The sequence below is a fragment of the Triturus cristatus genome, chromosome 8 (assembly GCF_964204655.1).
Source record: "Triturus cristatus chromosome 8, aTriCri1.1, whole genome shotgun sequence".
Taxonomy (NCBI): domain Eukaryota; kingdom Metazoa; phylum Chordata; class Amphibia; order Caudata; family Salamandridae; genus Triturus; species Triturus cristatus.
The window spans coordinates 960,632,697-960,654,005 of NC_140591.1; the positions used below are offsets into that span (position 1 = coordinate 960,632,697).

At 43.8% G+C, this 21,309-nt stretch overlaps 1 protein-coding gene across 1 annotated transcript in view; it reads right to left on the reverse strand.

The window, feature by feature from the left end:
- SMS (spermine synthase) overlaps positions 1-21,309 on the reverse strand; it is a 586,561-nt gene that overhangs the window by 218,362 nt on the left and 346,890 nt on the right. The window contains exon 6 of the mRNA XM_085622475.1: positions 5,029-5,183. Within this exon, the coding sequence (XP_085478601.1) occupies positions 5,029-5,183 (155 nt within the window). The remainder of the gene's footprint in view (positions 1-5,028; positions 5,184-21,309) is intronic.

Consider the following 21,309-nt stretch of genomic DNA (forward strand, 5'->3'; position numbering starts at 1 on the left):
TTTTTTTTTTTTATTAAAATTTTACATTTTTTTAAAATTGCCTAACCAAAACAGGGCCAGCTAGTAACTGAAAATGCAAGATTGATTCTACTGGCAACTAATACAAAACAACACCAATAACCAGTCAGCAACAGTACTTTTGCATTAAAATCCTGTGTTGTAAGTAAAGCACTTTTTCTCACGAGACTGACCAGAGAATCAGCAATAAGGTAGGGACAATTTTCGAAGGCCATCAATAAAACAAAGCTGTTTCATTTTCCATACTGAAAATGGAACATGTTGGTATTGGTAGCATTGGCCCTCTCTTTTTGAGTTGAGAGCGAGGTGCAAAGAAATCTAAAAGCATACTGCTTCATGCTGGCAGAAGTTTGGTTTCTGAGAATCACAGTATGCAGAGATTGTAAAGTTATTTTAGGTAATAAAGTGTCCAGTGTAATACACACTATGCTTAGCCAGACAAGGTCTACTGGCTAAAAAAAAAAAAGAAGTGTGTAGCTCCCTATATAGCTTTTCCAATGAGAGAAAGTGCTACTGAAGGAAGAGATCCACAACAGGGTATGGACCTCCAGTTGCCAACCCAATGATACACAACAGGTACAAGGGATTAAAATAGCACTAGCTCCCAGGACTTATTTCACCGTACATGGGGGAGGGTCAGAGCTGAACAAGAAGGTGCCACTTTGCTGTATGACATGAAAACGCCATCAGTCCCTTTGATGATGGTCCAAGGAACAGTCTACCTTCCAGGTTCCTTGAGCTGAAGAAAAGCCTGGACAATCTCTTGTAATATAGTTTCTTATTTTAGACTTTTTCGATAATATACTTACATTATCTCATGAAACTGGTGACTTTGAAGATTCTTTGACGTTTTATAACTGGTGATTAACATCGAAACATTTCTGGCTTCTCTAGTGACCACGTAAAGTGATTTTTCTGAATGTATATGGTAATATGTAGTATTCATATCGTGTGCCAACTCATTCATCTGAATTATACTACAGATACACACTTCCTAGCTGAACGTAAAAAGGTTAAAGTAGTCAAACAACATCCTAAGAAACTGGGATGATATAAAGAACATTTCCTTCATCGTGGCGCAAGCTGCCCCTAGACGAAACGCACAATATGTTCAAATGTTCCAGATCAACTGCCTTGGGCACACTGACAGAAGACCAATAATGCCTCTTCATGGAAAATGAAGGTATTCTTTTCCAAGTTCTCCCACATGTAGAGATTGTAAACAAAAAGAATGCCCAGTAAGTAATCTGAAGGATTATTTACTCAGGCATATGTATTGTCTTTGCTTCCAGGACGAAGATTGAGACTGGTGCCCAATAACGCTCCTAGGACTGTCTCTTCACCATGGGAGTTAGACATGGCGCATGTTTTCTACAGGAAGAGAGTCATACTATGCTACTCTGAGCTTGTGTTCTTTACTTCCATGTTTTATGAACCATTACCAAAATGTATTGCTTGCAGGGCAGCATATTTTTCATGGGGCTACTGGAGGACAGCACCAGCTAATGTCCATCCTCATGGAAAAATGCTCAGGCCCTTTAAGCCCCCCCAAAATCCTAGGCTTTTCCCACCATTCTACAGTAGCACTAACTGGATAATAATAACACCTATTATTTAAGGGACTAGGGACTTTGGGACTCCATCCATCATCTGAGGAGTGGGACATGAAGCATTATCGGACTAAGGGGTGGAGTGTGTGTGGGGGTGTTAACTATTTAACTTTATTTTTTTAACAGTTTCCATCTACTCCAGGGCTCAGTTGTAAATAAACTTATAAATCAAATAGACATTCTCTTCCTGCTTTAAATATACTGTTTTACCTGGCGCTGGAAAAAATATATGTTGAAATCCATTATTTTGTGATGTAGTATGCTATAGTGTGGTGAAGCATCTGCCGGGGAGTGCATGCAGGACGGGGTCACTTAGTTACACTCATGGAGGACTTGCTCTCTGCTTTCTACCTGGACAGCGGCCGAAGAGCGCAGGTGGGAACAGGGCTGCGGCGGGAGGCCACGGCGGGGCCCTCTCTCTCGGGCTGACTACTAGCAGGGGTTTGCCCGTTTGCCCGGAGCGGGGATGTCTTGGGCCATAGGGCCAGATGGAAGGTGGCTGCTGAGGACTTACTGCGGGCACACTGACTGGGGGGGGTGGGGGTAGAGGGGGCGGCGGGTGGGGGATGTAGGGTAGACATGCAGTGGAACAGATTTCTCCTGATGTGTATTTGGAGAGGGGATTCCTCATCTGCTGGTCATATGTGTAATGTTGGTCTGTAAGGCCTTGGGTGTGAAAACTTAATAAAATCTTTTTTTTTTAAAAAAATAGTGTGGTGAAGCATGAATGTCTCCCCCAAATCAATAACTATTTATAAAGAGATTTTATATAGCACGAACAAGACCCTTTCGGGTGACAGAGCGCTTCACAAGAATAGCAAGGAAAGGTATGATACAGCACGGTAGGTAGTATGCAGAGGCATAATAAAAGTTAGGTAGGGGAAACTAATTACATAAACCAATGGTGAGAAGCGCACAGTCATGAACTGGCATGTGCAGAGTCCAATGGGTGTCACAGAAGTGTGTAGATGGTTGGGAAACAGGAGAGACGAGGATCTCGGGGGTATAGACGAACGGCGTGGCAATAAGCAACGACACAAGCAGGAAAAGGTCGCTCATGAGGTGGGGTGTGTGTGCCCTCAGTGTGAGAGGAATTTGTTGGATAATAGAGCTTTTACTTCTTTCCTGAAGATGGATGTGGATGGGTTACATCTGATCTCAGGAGGGAGAGAGAGTTTCAGATTTTGGGGGCAATTCTGGAGAAGGGTCATCAGAGGTTTTTTTTGTTAAATGTTTGTGGCTTTAGTAGTAGGGAGCTTGTGCTTCTGGAGGGTTTGTTTCCACCAGAAACGGTCAGTTTCTGGGCTAGGTAAGAGAGGGTATTGTAATGCAGCGTTTTATGGGTCACACATGCAATTTGCAATGGATCCTAGCCTCCTCGTAAGGTAGCCATTTCAGTGACTGGAGGCCAGGGGTGATTTGATCACTTGTTTTGATCTAGTGATCAGCCTGGCTGGCGCATTCAGAGTAGCCTTTAGCGGTGAAACTGTGATTTTCAGGAAGCCTACAAGGGTAGCACTACCATAATCTAATTTTGATAATACAACAGCTTTTACTGCTGTTTGGAGGTCTGCTGAGGGGCAGAAAGGTTTTAGTTCCCTTAGTGGATTCAGTTGGAGGTTAGCTCCTCCTGAGGCAGCACTGATGTGCTTTTGCATGGAGAGGGCATTGTCCAAAGTGATACCTAAGGATATTGCAGAGTCAATGATACGCGGGGTACAGTTCAAGCCAGTGAGCTGTGGGAGCCTTTCTTTGATATTAGGGACGATGGCGGGCGGAGAGATCAATTGGAATTCTATTTTGAGGTTATTGTGTTTGAGGCGGTTGTGAGTCAATCAATGCTGAGTTTTTATCAGGATGTTATTGAGGATATTGATGTCGTCGGGAGAGGCCATTTTCATATAGAGCCGAGTGTTGTCTGCATACATGTGGTAGGAGATGTGAATTTTGAGGATTTTTGTTGATGAACAATGTCAGGGAGAGAGTAGAACCTTGGGGAACGCCAAGTGACATTGGCGACTGATCAGAAAGGGCGTGGTTGATTAGAATGAGCTGAGATCTATTGTGAAGTAAAGAGAAAAAAAATGTTTTAGCATGGAACCGGAGACGCCCATTATGTGCTCCAATAGGTTTAAAAGGGTTTCATAAGTCAGGTATGGAGTCTTGGGTGAGTGAGCATTGATTATCATTGCCCATTAGGGGAGAAGGAGGTGAAACTCATTTAGGAGTTTGGAGGGAAGGGGATCGTTGAAGTGGTTGGAGTATTTCAGATAGGTCAATAGTTTTAAGATGTCCTCTTCATCGAAAGTTTTAAATTTAGACCAGGTGGCGTTGTTTTTAGGTGTGCGTGGAGAAGTTCTTGACCAATCTTCCTGTTTGTGTGGGGGAGGGGGATCACATGGTAGATGTTTTGTAGTGTTCCGCATATCTGTGGTGTTTAGCTTGGTTTACTTTGCAAAAAAGGAGGCGAAGTTTTCGCAGTTAGGTAGTTTTATTGTCGGAGGATGGGAGATCCCCTTTTCAGTTCATCTGGTTTTTAACAATTATGGGCAATTTTCTGGGGCGGTTAATAGCTGTGTCAAGTAGATTTCGGGAGAATGCTCCTTTAGAGCTCCTGATGTGCCTATTATAGGCACTCAATCTTTGTCATAGTAGCTTGAGGTTGGGCAGTGAGGGGGTATGTCTCCATGATCTTTTTGCAAGTCTGAGGTGTCGGCGTTCCTCGTTACGGAACCAATTGAACCAGACGTTGGATCTTTTAAACCGGGTTCTCTTTAGTTGTTTGGGGGTAAGAGTGTCCATGATTTTTTACAAGGAATTAGTGTAGTGTTCATTGAGGGCTTGAGTGTCATACATGGACGAAGCCGGGATCAAGATATCATTGCACAAAGCCGACATAGTACAGCATTGGGTCAAAGGCATCTGCAATATTAACCCACTCACTGGCATTTATTCTCGTAGGTCAAACCTACAAAACCTTTTCCCCCTTTGAAGGTAGGCTCCCCCTCCAACAATCCCACAACCACGAATAATGGAGAATCGCTTTCTTAATGCTCCTTCAGGGGCACCGCATACATGCAAATCCCAGACAAATATGTTAATTAAATATATAAACGTTGATTGAGAAAACACAGGCAGACTGTGACAAAATTCGGTATGTAAGACTGAGACAGGGGAAAAAAAGACTAGCAAGAAAGAGTGAGAATTTAAGAAAAGGATTCAGCAAAAATGTTTTGTACCTCAAGTGAGAACTGTATGGTTTAAGAGATGCAATATCACAGTTAATGAAAGTTGTAGGATTACTTCTAGGCAGCTTTCGCAGAAACAGTTACTTTGAGTTCACAAAGATATGTCAAGCATAGAGCCAATGAAAGTTTTTGCATGAATCGCAAAAGGATATCTCTACCATCGTGACCATCTTTGGATTTAGTTTCACTATTTCATACAGAATACCCCCATCTCCTCCTCCGAGAATTAGCACTTCCTTTCCACAGTAATCTTCCTTTCCACTGCCCATTATGGCTTGTGTGTATGCCAAGTCACTCTCTGCTAAATCTGTGGATATAACAGGAGAAAATGAGAAGCTGATTATTAAATAATATAAAAAAAGTCAATCATCTATAAACATAAATTAGTTAATTTAGATTATATAAATATGTGTGTGTATTTTTTATTATACACACACACACATATATATATATAAAATATATACTGCACTAAAGTCTGTGCAGTCCTCATTTTTTTATTTCATATTTTATTTATTTCCTGCCTTAGGTAATTAAAACCAAACCTGAAAGATAAAAAAAGAGTATAAAAAAAAAAAGACAGCAGTAAAACAATTCTAATTAGAACAAAAAACACACTAATTAAGCTGCTTTTAGCAAAGCTCGATGAAACTTATACGGTGTGACTGGCAAATAGAAAATGCTGAAAACTGACAGATGGGTAGAGATAAAGTGCGTTTTGACAACACACGTACATTAATAGGGTTGAGGAGCATAATGCATTTCTTTTTAACAGACAAACATTGGCAGGCGTGAATGCTGTTCTTGATGTACGACTTCAAAGTATCAAACAGCCTAATATTGCGCCCAGGGCTAATGCAATATATCAAACAGATAAAAAGAGCAGGAATAGGTAGATATATTACTAAGTGGCGACCGCGTTTCCATAGGTAATGTGTTTTTGTGTTGGTAATAACATTTGGCACCGTTTGACTAATCTCCACAAAACTTTCCCAAAAAGTTGCACTTTTTGCCTAGTTTGTGCATGGAAAGTTTTGTGATTTACTGTAAATCCATTAAGTAGTGTTAGAGAAATTAAGGTTTAAAAATATTTGTTATATCAGGACAGGTAGGTCCACGAGAGTCTCGTGGGACAGCATAATTAAAAAATAGAGAGGTCTGAATGGCCGCAGGAGCTTTTTTTTCATTTGGACATTTTGCTCCCCTAGGAGTCAGACTCCAGCAGGAGGAAATAGTCTGATGAGCTGTCAGCAGCATGAGTATAATGTTCCTCACAGCCTTTACAGGGCTTAGGGACTATTCCCTGTCCTAACCTTAAAAAAAAAAAAAAAATAGTATAAGGAGGCAAGGTAGGGATACTCAGAGGGATTGCAACAAAAACCTAAAATATATATATGTCTGCAGCCAAGTATATGGGGAGGGGGCTTGAGTAGGGCACCCTTGCCCCTTTTGGGCCCAAGGAACCCCATCTCTGGGGCCGTATTCTATATTTAAGGGAAGGGGGTATGCGGCCCCCTACTCATGCTGTTTTTAGACACTGGCACCTCATCCCTTGGGGCCCAATGTGTTTAATAAGGGGCACTCCATCCCGTGGGGCTAGATCACTTGCTGTGCCCTGGGGAGCTCATCCCAGGACACATTGTTTTCCCTGCCCACTGGCTGGGAGCAGACTTGACTTCTGTTTCTCTGTCCACACTGATGCGAGCAGGGAAACAGAACAACATACTGCTCCCGCCTGGAGGGAGCAGCATAATTAGCTGCTCCCTCTGGTCGGAACAATGCCGGTTCCCACACAATGCAGGGAAGCCGCATGGGACCGAGGGGGCCCTGGGGCTCTTCCCCCAGCCTCCAGCGTATTGTTTGCAGGTGCCCCAGGTGGGCACCGGAGCACCCACCTATATTAAAATCAGGCACCAGGGAATGGAGTCATAATAGGCTAAGGAGAGTAGCAGCGCAGCCCCCCCCCCTTAAAATAAACACAGCCCTGGGGATGGGGTTCCTAGGGCCTGAGAAGGCTCGGGAGAGGGCCTGCATATCCTTCTTCCCCTTTTTCATTATATTTGGCCCCACATGATGGGGTCCTCGCAGCCTAATAAGGCTAAGGGACAGGGTAACCACATCTCCCTTTTTTTTACATTATATTTATTCCCAGGGGGATGGGGTGCCCGGGGCCTAATAAGCTCTGTGATGGGAGACAGGCCTACCCCACTCATTTTTTTATTTTATTTGGCCTCCCGGGATGGAGTCCCAGGGCCTAATTAAGAGTCGAAGAGGGGGCCTGCATGCCACTCCCTTTAATATATAGGTTTTGGCTGCAGGGAATGGGGTCCCCCGAGCCTGAATGCCAATCCTACGCTGATCATGCCAAAGACGGTGCATGGTGTGGGGGTTGGCAGCCTGCTGGGAGTTTAGCTACAGGGCCTAGCAGCAGAACATGCCGTGGCTAACTCCTCAATGTGCATGCCAAACGCTGTGTGCAGCGAGGGGGTTGCTGCCTGCTGGGAGTTGGTGGCAGGGCCTGAATGCAAGACAGACCAGTTGTCCAACCACATGCCATGCGCGACCAAAAGCCATGCACAGCGTGGTGGTGTTATATATAGCCCAGTTGGGTCACCACTGGGTAGTTATAGTTAGGATTGTGTTTCCATAGGAAATAAAAATGTTGTCCTGCTAATAACCTTGGCGTCTTTTGACAAATTTCCACAAAGCATTTTAAAAAAGTGCTATTTTTTGCCTAGTTTGCGCATGGAACGTTTTCGGGTGATCCATCAAGCGGGATATGAGAAAAAGGGGGTCCTAAAACGCATTCTCCCATAGAAACAGAAAGCTAACTATAGGCCCAGAAAGAATGCTATTGTGTTTTGGTGGACATCCGTTCAGTAGTTTTTGAGTAATCCCTGAAAAATAAACTTTGCATATATAGGGATGCGGAGACTGTGGATCCTGATAGATATCAAAGTGAGATCTGATTAGCTGCCACCACCTCAACCTGGAAGTGGCGGCAGGCATCTCAGGACTCGGACCGGAGTCCTAAGAAAAAGTGAAAAACAGACACCTGGCCCCTAGGCCTAGGGTTGGGGCCCTCCTCCTGGGCAGATTTCAGCCCAGGGGAGCCCATCCCCAGTGGCCCAGCCAAATATGCAAAGGGCGAGGGATCCAGCGCAGTCCCCTCCCTGGGCTGATTAACGCCCCGGAGACCCCAACCCCGGCCACATCTACAAAGGGGAGGCGGGCCGCACAGCTCCAATCCCCCAAGGCCGGCTCATGCTATGTCATGGGGTGCCCACCCCAGGACATTGTGCTTTCCCTGCCCAGACTAGCGCAGGCAGGGAAACCTCTGTTTGCTCCTGCTTGGCGGGAGCAATTTCAAAACTCCTGCAAAGCGGAAGCAAACACCAAGCTCACTCCCAGCGGGAAGAAGCATGAAAAATGCTCCTGCCGCTGAGAGCGTACTTTTCATTTGTTTCCCTGCCTTCTTTGAAGCAAGCAGGAAAACAGATAAAAAGATTGCTCCCACCCAAACAAAGCAGCATTTTTAGCTGTTCCATGTGGGCGGAAGCAATGCTGGCTCCTGCTGAATGTGGAAAGCTGGCTGGGGCTGTGGAGCTTCCCTTATGGTTGTAAACCATAGTGTGCTGGGTACCCAGGTTGGCACCAGTGTACCCACCCTTTGTTGGCCTGGCCCCAGGCAATGGGGTCACCAAGGCGTAAATTGGCCTGAGGAGGGGGGCTGCGCTGCCCCCTCCCCATTTGGACAATAAGGCAGGGCCCTGGGAGGGGGCCCACATGCCTCCCTTCTGTCAATATCGTGCCAGGTCCCGGGAGGTTGGGATCACCAGGGCCATAATAGGTTTGGGGAGAGGCCCATATGGCCACCCTCCTCTTTAAAAATAAAAAAGGCCCTGTGGTCTCCAGGTCCAGGCCCTGTGGTCAACTCCTGTTGGCTGTCTTCAGGGGATTGGCCACAGGACATGACCGCTGGCCAGGCTTTGTGGACAACTCCCCATAGCACACAGCATTCAGCTGTGCACAGTGGGGGGGGTTAGCTGCATGTGGGGGGTGTGGCCGCAGGCCAAGCCCTGTGAACAACCTGCGGCCTGCACGACCGAACGCCCTCAGCAGCATGGGGTCGGCTGCATGCAGAAGGTTAGCTGCAGCCGTGCACTGTGAGGCCATGTGCTGCTAGGGTTGGATTAATGTATGGTAATTAAATATTACTTTACATTAAAAAAAACTAGAATACACAGAAAAAATAACGTTTAATGTAATGTTATAGTTAGGTGAAATTTTCATTTTAAACTCACCAGTTATAGTTCTCAAATAACTTTAACTCATGCCCTTGCCATGAACTGTTAATTACCCTAGATATTACATCACTCATGACATGTTCTTTGACATCACTGATAATATCACTGTACATGGCAGGGGCACAAGTTCTAGTTAGCTCAGGGCCCGAATTATAGTTACTTCAGATTACTAATTATAAATGGTGAATTTCAGTGGGTTTCAGAATTCAAAACTGAACATTTCACCTAACTATACCGCTACTTTAATCTTAGTTTCTTTTTTCAGTGAATACATATTTTTTCACTGAAAAAAACAAAGGTTACAGGGACTTTATAGTTAGGTTTACGTTTTACCCACACAAAACAAAAGAAATAAAGCAGTTATAGTTAGACTTTTAATCATACTTATTTTAAGAAAAGTTTACTTGTGACCCAAAGTTACTTACAGGCACGAGTTATAGTTTCTTCAATAAGTATACTAAAGCTGCAGAATTTCTATGGTTTCGTGTGGGTAAAGTGTCAACCCTTTGCTTTTTTCAGTGAATTTGTATGGTTTTTTTTAACGTAAATAGAATTTGGTGTAAATCTGTTCAGCAGTTCAGGCTGTAGTCGTGTTAAAAACATGCAAAATCCCCATAGACAGTGCATGGGGAAAGAGTGTTTTGGGATCCCCCTTTTTCTCGGTCCCCACTTGACGAATCCCCCTGAAACTTTTCAGACAGCAGCTGAAGTGCCTGGCTTAATAGTTGTGACAATTTCATTTAGATTCATCAAACAGCTCCAGTTATTAGCACAACAAAAGCAACCAATCAGGTCTCACCATGTGATCTGTGTGTATATCTATATTTCTTTTTCTTTAATAACTCCATAACTACTGAACAGATTTACACCAAATTACAAAAAAAGATGTTTCTTGATCAAGATCTAGCTTCCTGCCAAATTTGGTGTCAAGACAGACATTGCATGGGAAAAAGGGGTTTGAGGCCCCCCAATTCTTCTCGACCCCCGCCAGACGGATCACCTCAAAACTTTCCATGCAGAAGTTGGCAAAATAGGACACTTTATTTGGAAAATTTCATGAAGGTTCGTGAAATGGCACTAAAGGTATTAGCAAAACAAAAAATGCTTCGTCTATCGGAGAAGTTAGTACTACCTACTGGCTATCGGCAGGAGGTAAGAAAATAATATTATACATAGATATATACATTATTTGTGATCAGGTGGGACAAAACAGAGTGCCTGAGAGTTTGTTAAAAAAAATCAATCACAATAATCTCAATTTACACTGACACTATAAGTAAAACAGAAGTGACATTTCTTGATCTAAAGTCTGTACAAAGAAGTCAAGTTTGGAAAAGTTTACCGCAAACCCACAATGAGTACTATGGTTTTGCATGGCAGCTATTTCCATTCCACCAATTTAAAAGTGAGCATACCATATGGGGAGGCACTTAGAATACATCGGAACTGCAGAGAAGACCATCAATTTGAAGCTGCTACTGCAGAATTGGTGGTTAGATTCATGGAAAGAGGCTATCCGAGAGAAGCAGTGAACAAGTCCATAGAGAAAGTCAGACACATGAAAAGAGAAGCAGTTCTGTTAAAAAAACGCTATCCCTCAACACCAAATACACACGAATACAGATTAATTACTCACTTCAGCACACAATTTCATACCATCAGGAAAATACTCAATAAACATTGAACTTGATACAGAGTGATCCAGTCATAGGCCACACTCCCTAACAAACTAGGCTACATCTTCAAACAAGTACGCTTCATGAAGGACGAACTGGTAAAGAGTAGCTTATCAGAACCTGGTAAGAGCAACTGACTAGCTGCCAGTCAGGGATTCAGGAAATGCAGCAAATGCAAGGCCAGGCAGTACGAGGTGAACGAACCACATTACAACACCCCAATGGAAAGTAGACCACAGACCATAAGGGGAGCCTTCACATGTAGAACTGAATTTGCTGTGTACGTGCTGCAGTTCCCATGTAGGCTGTGATATATAGGCAGCACAAAACTTCTGGCACACAAATGTATATCACAACATGTCAGGGCCATGAAGCACCAGGATAAGACTTATTCGGTGGCCAAACATTTTGCAGAAGTACACAACCACAGGGATAAAGACCTAAACTATTATGTCATATATGCTGTACCCTAGACTACTGGGGGTGGGGAAAGGGAAAACATTTTTAGGAGGTTGGAGTCCTCATACATTTTGAAGATAGATAGTATAAATCCAGGAGTTCTGAATGTGGATGAGGAGATGCACACGCACTTATAGGATGGGTATACCTAGAACGCTAAGATTGTGTTGAACACAAAGGGAATGCCTATGTTTGACCCAATGCTAATACGTCATCCAAATTCTACAGAATGGTTTCCTTTGGACCACGTGGGGGACTATATTGCTTCAAGACTCTTTTTGCTGCTGGATACACAGACCAGGCCAAACTTAAGTCTGAATGTCTCATCCTTCTTTGCCCTCTCAAATTTCCTCTATCCCATCAATTGACCCCAACATGCTTGCTTACTTTATTTTCCAAATTTGGCAAGCATCATCATAAGGGTATAGACAAGGCATGGTCTACATGTCAGGACAAAATGCTGGAAATCATAGGTCCCTTTGCACGTATTTTGATACTGCGGAATTTGAGAGGTTAGATAACACTTCTATTGATGCAGAGAAACTGTACATGTGGACTCAGTGTTTTTTGTTAGGAAATGCCAATTCTGTTATCACCCACAAACGTAGGAACAGTCTACTGCTCAAATTAGGTTCTAAAATAGTGAATCTCCCCACAATGGATCCTGGCATTAAGGCAGAGGGGCTATTGTTTGAAGATTCCTTCATCAAGGAACTTAGTAGTTTTCTCCCAGTGTGTTTTTGACAGGGCCGGTAGTGTCAGGAGCTGCTTACAGGCTGTAACTTTTGAAACCAGGGATTTCGAGGCTACTACAACTCCAGTTATCAAGACTTCAAACAGCAATTCTCCCCACAAAGGGAAAGGGTTTCCGTGGGAGAGGTCAAAGGAACGTCAGGTCTTACAACCAATCAATTGAGTCTCCCTTCTGGCATACTTTTTATAGGAGGACGTCTAAAGTTTTTTCCCAGCAAATGGCAAACTATACCTACAGACCCTTGGGTTCTCAGCGTAATACAGGGTTATTCAATAGAACTCTATGCAATTCCTTCTCAGCATGTTATTCCCCCTCCCCCAGAAATTCTTGAACAAAATGTCCACCCTAATATCACAAGAAACTGATTACTTCTTACAAAAGTAATCCAACTATCCTTTCACACTTCTTTAGGTTTCATAAGTTTGCGTTTCTTAGTTCAAAAGAAAAGCAACAAGATGAGACGTGTTATCGATTTAAAAACATTCAAAAAATTAGTTGTTAATCACCATTTCAAATTGGAGACTATTGTCCATCTCAGAGACGCTCTATTGCAGAACCACTGGATGGTTGGTTTAGATCTGCAAGACGCATATCTCTCCATTCCTATCTTTCACGATTCCAGGAAATTTCTCCAGTTTCAATGTCAGTGTTCTTGTCTTCCTTTCAGCCCGTCATCTGCCCTATGGTGCTTCGTTGCCCATCTCCAGTTCCACAGTATCAGTATATTTATCTCGACGACATTCTCTTGAAGTGTCAAAACATTCAATCCCTTCAGTCTCAAATTCTCTTCACTTGTTCTCTTCTTTTGAATCTCAGATTTTTTTTATCAACAAGGAGAAATCTATTCTAATTCCTTCCACTCAGATGGAGTTTCTAGGGTTTCTAGTAAACTTGGTGGACGCATCCCTTCATTTGCCCTTAGCCAAAATGTAAGCCATCAAAGCAAAAATTGCCCAGAGTCTACGAAGTTCATCCATCTCCCTCAGGTCTTTGGCGGAGATTGTCGGTCTGCTCTCCTCTTTAATTCAGGTCATCTTTCTAGGACCTCTTCATTATCGGCAAAGACTGAAAATATGCCATCTAAGAAAGGGACTCACTTACTCAGATGATATCCCGTTAGATCAGTAATATCTATTGGACTAATTGACCATTTAGATGCCTGGAATGCATCAGCCCACATCTTGTGTTAGAATTAGATGCAAGTCTAACAGGTTGGAGTGCTCGGTGTGGGCAGATCTCGACTGGAGGTTCATGGTCTCATGAGGAGTCCATATTGCACATACATTGTTTGCAGATGCTTGCAGGCTCCTTTGCAATCAAAAGCCTAGCAAAACAGTGACATCACTGTTCTATTCTTCTTCGCATGGACAATATTCTGCTGTATGGTACATCAATCAACTCGGCAGTACAAAGTCCAGACTGTTGGAGGAACTTCTTCACAATGTATCTGTTCACATAGCATATCTGCCCAGAAATCTCAACTCTGTGGCAGATTGGCAATCAAGTCACATACACGATTTCAGTGACTGGAAACTTCATCCCTCTGTTTTCAACACTTTTTTTCAAAATGGGGTCCTTTTCACACAGATCTGTTTGCATCACGCCTCAACTCCCAACTTGCTATATTTTTCAGCTGGCATCCCGATCCACTAGCTTTAGTGTGGGACGCCTTTCTACTGGTCCCAAACAATAAATTATGCCTTTCACCCCTTCCTTATGATCAACAGAGTGTTAGCGCAGGTCAGACGTAGGAAGTTTATTCTGGTAATTTTGGTCCCCTTCTGGCAAGCCCAGGTGTAGTCTCCTCCCCTCTTAGAACTAGCAATTAACTTTACCATTCATCTTCCTTCGTTTCACTATCTGCTTTCATATTCGCAGGGTAGTCCTCACAACTTAATACTGGACAATACGCTTACCCTCTCTGCTTGGATAGTAGCAAGTATTCCAAATCTTTTCCTGGCATTTCATCAGAAGCTTCAGAATATTACCAGAAATCCTGTGCCCCAGGCATTACCAAAGCTTACAAATCAGCCTGGTCTATTTGGGCAAGCTGGTGTGTGGGTCAATCTATCGATCCCTTTTCAGCAGATATCTCTTATCATACATATTCTAGCATCGCAAGCTAGTGCGGGTAAAACCTATCACACTGTAAACCTTTACCGGTCAGCGATTTCAACTCATCATCCCCATATCAACGGAAAGCCTGTGGGAGAGCATCCTCACATTTGTCGCCTTTTAAGGGGAGTAACATTTTGTAAAACTGCCACTTCTAACGCTCAAAACCACACTCACCTTAGACACTGGAAGGGCGATATGGTTGATGATCAGTTCAAGAGGGTTGGTGATGTTTGTAAAGATGCAGCCTTGTAAAGCTCCTGAACCGCCCATGCCATCTATGAGAAATGCTCGTAGCAGGTTCCTACTTAATGTCATTCCTAATAAAACCTATTTGCCTAAGAGGTGTTACCCATCACAGGCAGAAAATTTGCTGGTCATCTTTAGAAAATCTCCAGGAAGGTTCAACAATCACAAACAAACATGCCTATGAAGAACCATTTATCTGCCCACCAAGTCCATGGTGTTAAGACAGGATCTAAGAAGCTGCCTAAAACCTCAGAGCCATCCAAACATTTCAGCAAAATGTCCTTGTATGTGTGGCCCAGAAAGTGGGGAACCACCATCTGAGCCATTTCACAAAGAGCAAGGGAATAACGTGCCAACAGGCAAGTCAAGTTGCAAATACAAAGAGCCAAGTCCCCCGAAAAATACAATTTCTTACTTGCAGACTCAATTCACTTAAACTCCCTGTCAAACAAGGAAGGTAAAATCGACCTGCATTAAGTACTGTAAAAACAATGGCCATCAGCCCTATCCCCTGAGAAATGAAGTGTCATTTAGTAAAGTATAAGAACAAGCAACTTGGCAGCGCCTTCGCAGAGTCTGGCATTACCCAGACAAACCAAACACAGACTAAGAGTGCCTCATTAAAAGGTGACAGGGGCTACAATATGGACGAGCAAGATTGAAAGAATTCAGTGAAAATGTTTCCCTAATCTTTACAGCTGCATGGGCAATGCTAGGGCCTCTGACTCAAAGCCCAAGAAACCTTAAAAGATAGAAAATCATCCAAAGAGACCATAGAGGGGTAATCTCAGGATAAACATTTAATCCAAGGGAGGTCTAGAGATCCAAGGAGGGGACTCTTCTGGCTTAAAAAATTACTGAAGCAAGAATGTCTAACTACTGAACAAGAACTGGAATAAGGCACATATGAGGGCTAAAAAGGAGACCTTTCAAATGTGTTCTTGTGTGCCCCAAGCCATTCTGACCCCATAAAATTCAGCGAACCGGGTCAGAGCCAGAGGTGTAGATGGCATTGGTATCAGTGTTGATGTTGCATCCAACAGGAAGTCTTTCAGTGGCAAAACGGAGATTGGCTCAGTCAGTACAGAGTCAGAGATAGCAGTGGTCGAGGACAGAATCTTTGGGGCACACCAGTGGGACCTGGGGTATTGCAGAAAAGTCAGCAAAGCCAGGCTAAAAGCCGCTACTTGAGTGGAGTCAGCACCTGGCACAGAAAAAGCTGGATTTATGTACAGCAGCACTTGATGCAGAGCCAGAACTGATCCAGGTGCCAGCATCAGGCTCATACCCGCGAAGGCAGAACACAGATTTGAGGACATCGCAATCTGAGTTGGGGAACAGGCCCACCTACTGTAAGACCTGTCCCGCAAACAGGAAGCAAAGTTAGGATGGGAAAAAAAAAAAACTCTGATATGTCCTGGACTTCCAATAGAACAACCTCCTTAAAAACAAAGTTCAAATTTAGTCCCAGGATCAGGGCTTGAAGAAACACCAGCTAAGTCACTCATCACTGCCTCCATATGTCCTCAGATGCCACAGTCAAGAGGGGACTATGGGTGTGTACAGGGTCCTAACCCCAAGGGCAGGTATCCTAAGGGTCCGAAGGGGAATCAGAAGAGTGACCCAAGTAGTGTTTATGACCACCTGATCTTTTCTTTGGCGACGCTGGCATACAAGCACTGCAAAAGACGAACTGCCACATTTCACCTGATTGTTTCTTCCTGAGGTGGCAATTCATCCCCCAGGAAACCAGCTGCCAGAGAGGGGGGCATTCAGTTTTTATCGTGCTTAAGGCACCTCGAGCAACCCGCAGTGTGGGACGCTACGAACTGCCACATTTTACCTGCTTGTTTCTTGTGGGGTGGGAATGCAGCCCCCAGGATACTGCTGCCAGAGAGGAGGGGCATATTGTTTTCATCGTGCTTAAATCGCCTCAAGCACCCTGCGGCAAGGAACGTGCCCAGGAGCATGCCCAGGTGAAGACTGGCCAAGAGCGGGCCCGTCTGTGCCCATATGTGGCCAGTCGAGGCAGAGCTGGGCCATCACTCTTGGCTTTTGATTTTTGAACACAGGACATTCTGGTGAGTGAACCTCCCTCTGGACTTGGATTGTATTAATTTGGTTCGGGACAAGCTCTGCTGTGTGTACGGTGGGAGCCGATGGCTTATCAACTGAGTCCTTGGCACACCCAGTGACGGCCTGGGTTGAGAGACTTTCCTCGTGCTCTGTGTTCCCTCAAGGTATTGATAGAACTCTATCGTTTAGCCCTTAGGATGGAAAAGAGAAAACAGCTGGGGTGAAGTAGTCATCTGCGCCCCAGAGAGAAACCCCTAATACAACCCTAGACTCTTTTCTGGCCAGAGCAGTACGGGTGGTCTCAAAAGAAATTTACATGGCAGAGAGAAGGCTCTCTCTTGAGTTCAGCCACCATCAACGCACTTCTGGTTCATGCCCTGAAGCTAATTTGGTCCGGGGGGGGGTTTACTTCTGTAGAAGGCTCAGTGGCAGGTGCTGGACCAGCTTCTGAGGAACAGGATGGTCCCCTGCCAGGGGCTGAGCTAAATAACTTATCCAGGCCTACCCCTCCTGCATTCCGAGAGGGCAACTCTATGATAACGCAATATGGGAAAAGTAGCACGCCCGAATGTAATAAAAGCGCTCAAGTTGCACATGAGGGAGCTGGTTTTGGGGCGGACCATTCTACTGGCAATTTTTCACGGCTCAATCCCCTCCCAGAGTGTTGCCCCTATGATGCTGTTCTAGCCAACGTAACACCTTTGTCACTGGAAATGAGGGAATCCATGGCGCAACCGAAAAATGGATTTACTTTTGGCTGAGTAGGAACTCGGACTTTCTCCCCGCAGAATATAGGGACATTCTATTTATGAGAAGAATAGGGTGGGTATGACAATCTTCTAAGCAACTGGAGGGGGACTATGTCGTCATCAACTGCAGGTATCCCAGGCTGGCACATCACCTGATTTTCTCTTGTGAACAATATGGATCGTTTCAATGGAAAAGCTGAATAGTTCAGCGAGGGACTTGATCAATGGTGCCCGCAGACCTGCAAGTAATCGCCACCCTGAGTGGTTTGATATCATATGTAGAGTTGCTAACAAAAGGCTGAGAAAGGCTTTCAACAGTAAGGCCAGAGATAGATCGAGGGTAAAAAAAAGGCTAGACTACAATATAAGCAAGCTAGCTTTAGATCCTGGGGCACATTTGACTGACTAGAACAGAGAATTGGGCCCAAGAAAATGCCATTATGAGCCCAGCACAGTATGGGTTTCTGGAAGGGCTGGGGACTCGAGCAGTGTTTGACCTTGCACTTGCTAATTGGGAAATACACAATCACCAAGAAAGGAACTTCATACCTTGCTTTCACAGACCTTAGTAGTGCATTTGATTAGGTTTACCGCACCAAACTCTAGAGAATTCTACATGAGCTGGGTGTGCCTTACACCATAGTGGAATTTTAACAGGTGCTCCATGATGGAGTTAGAGCTTCTGTCAGGTTTGGCATGGAGTGGGAGTGCACTCCATTAAAAAAAAATCATTTATGGGGTGTTAGTCGGGGGGGGTGTTTTAGCTCCAGTTTGATTTCCTTTTATACACTAATGGTATGCACACCATTTTATTCTCCCAATGTAAAGACATTTCAGTTGTGAATGGCAAAGACATGCTGGCTCTGCTGTATGCTGATGACACAATTTTACTTTCTCGAACTCTGCCCCATAGTTTCGGGTTGTGGCTCTATACTTGAACCTTCGGGCCAATACGTTGACTACTTTATTAAAGATTTTGTACCCAGTACTGAATGTCATGTAAGGGATAGTATGGCCATGATAAACTTAGTCGAACACCACCCATTTGACCAGACTAGTGGCATACTTTGTGCAATGGATGTAGAATCCTTGTACACGAACATCCCGCAAGTACTGGCAATGAACGTGATCCAAGGAGTACTAGACTCGAGGCCTCGCCCCCACACTGTCCCTACCTTGTTCATACTCCGACTACTTGAAATTTGTCTTACTAGGAATTTCTTTTCCATTGACAATCAGTATTATCAATAGGTTAAAGGCACATCAATGGGGGCCGTTTTCGCCCCCAACTTAGCTATACTTTTCATGGACCACCTTGAAATGACTAACATCCTATCTCCCACTAACCCCTTCATTACCGGCGTCACATTATGGCGTCGGTACATTGATGGCATTTTCATGATTTGGCACAATAATGTCGAAACCCTCAACCAATTCTTACACTGGTTGAATAATAATTGTCTTGGCCTTAACTTCTGTAGTGTAGTTCCTATATCCCTGATAGGCTCTGCACATTGGAATAATATACACTATAGATTCAACATAGAACTATGGTCAGTATGTCTCTATCGTATACATTAAACTTAATTACTTGTGTTCCAGCTAACTCAGAGGTCACTAGAAACTTCTCGAATATACAAGAAGGGATTAGTTTCTGACAACCGCATAAACGTGACAACTTTGTTTCCCTTAGAGTCGGAACAATCTCAGGACCGTGGAAACAATAGATAACAGTTTCACTCAGTCAATCGTGCATGCTTCGTTTCTACAGAGTTGCACAGAAATAGAGAGACGGGCGTTTCAATAAAAAGGATTTATTGAACAGTCTTATTTCTCATGCAAGAAATATGAACTGCTACAATCGTAAGACAGGCTGCAAAGTACAATATGTACAGAGTTAGCAGTAAGATAAAATAATACTGCAATAGCATGGTTTGTAGCTATGACATATAGTCATAAAATACATACATAAATAACACAGGCTAAAATGTGGATACTCATCTGATGCTTCTAAATAGTTCTACCCCAGTGTACCTAACCTAAATGTAGTACGAGGTAAGAAGTAGGTGCTGTTTTCTAAAGTATAGCTAGCTATAGTTTTAGTTTTGCCAAGAGTTTCTCTAAGTTCTAGTCTGCTCCATACCTTAGAATGTGCGAGGTTGGAATATCTTTTCCGGGACTAAATATCTAACACCCCGCAAGGGGAATCAGAAACACTGGAGCTGGATTCTCTGCGAAGAGGATGACAGCGCCTGGTCAGTGCATCAGGCTGGAACTCGATTTCCTTCCGAACTTGCCGTGGCGAACCGCAAGTAGGCAATCGGGCTGGACTGTACCGGAACCGTGGTTTGCCAGGGCAAGTGCAGGTATATTTATACCTTGAAGGTGTTTAGTAATGCCTGTATTGACGTAAAAGTCGGGCTTCGGAACGTCATGAATGAACCCCTAAGGAATAGATGTCTATGCATACTAAATGAGTTCTTGGAGAAATCAATATCCAAGCAAGGAAAATTCCTAAAGGCTTAAGAGTCTAGTTTTCCAAGAACTCGTTGTGACGTGGATGGGCGGATGTAGGAGACCATGCCTGTATTTGGTTAGCATGGACAATGCCTAAATAAGGGCTGGATTTTCTATGCCTAAATAAGGGCAATATGAATTGTACCTATATAAGGGCATAAATCAGGAAACCTATATACGGAATTCAAATCTGCACACAACACCCACTCAAGTTTCGTATGAACGACATTACTAAATCCTAAACATGTCTAAAAGAGAATATCGCATGATAATCGAAAACATATGTCCTAAAAGTGCATTACACACCCATTGCTATGCATAAGGTGCTGTACATATTAAAAGCAATGTTTCATTCGAAGTATATGCGTGCATTGAAAACGCCAACAAGAATGAATCATAAATATATACGTATGATGAAATGGCTCGTTAATACAGAAGAAAAAAGGGCCAAAACCATTTCATATTAGGTTAACACAAATCAATTGTTAATGTGACAAGGTGGCATAATGTCCCTGGACGTTTTTCAAAGAATTCCGTTCTCTATGAATAGTTCTACTATGAGCAGATTACTGTGCCAAAAGTGAAAAAATACAAATTTGGAGAAATTTTTTTTATCATAGGAAAAAAGTTCCAAAGTTAGTCCCATGTCTGAAAAGAACGAAGGCCAAATTCAGAACACTGTGTGCCTGAATCAAAAGTCAGTGTGTGGATCTGGAGAAAACATGAAATCGTCTAATCCTGTAGACAAAAAGTTGTCTACCGTTGTAGGACAAAGTTGGAATACTTCGTTTAGAAGATTAACTGCACATAGATGTGAACTATCGCCTTCAGCATTGGTTGCATCAGCAGTGTTTGAATCGGATGTTACCTGCGTGCCTGTTGTTTCCTCTCGTACCTGAGCAGTAGCAATTTGCGTCTGTGAGATCTCAATGAATGCCGTCATCAGGATTGGTAGGCGCTGGGGACAACACAGAGCATGGGCCGTTACTGGGTCCAGCAGAGTATCGATATCCGTAGGCATGACTGATGGGAGCGTTAGACAGATGTCTAGCACGCATTCTTCACCGCAGAGCAGGCAGCGTAGAACAGGTAAGATGCAATCTTGCCAGATTGGTCTGAATGACAGAAACCATGTGGTGTTTAATTCTCGTAGACTACGTAAACCCAAAATTTGGACGATGCGCTCACGACACTTCATCTCCAATGGAGCTCTCTCTATGATGCCTGGAGGGATGCTGGTGATGAGGCTTGCCATATTGTAGCAGAAGGAGCATAAATAGAATCCCTGCAACGAGTGCTAAAAGGAGTGGCAGTCTGCCAAACACAGAGTGCGCGAAGTTTGGAAATATGCTGAGGACTGCTTGAAAAGGTGCTAACAGTCCTGCATATACGGTCTTAAATACATGTATAATACCACTCGTATCAGACATGTTTAAGATACGACCTAACATTTCCGAGAAATGTACAGGGCAGTTTGTATACAAAAGAGTATGCATCTACGCAGGAGTCCTTGCGACTTGGAGATCATAGGTTT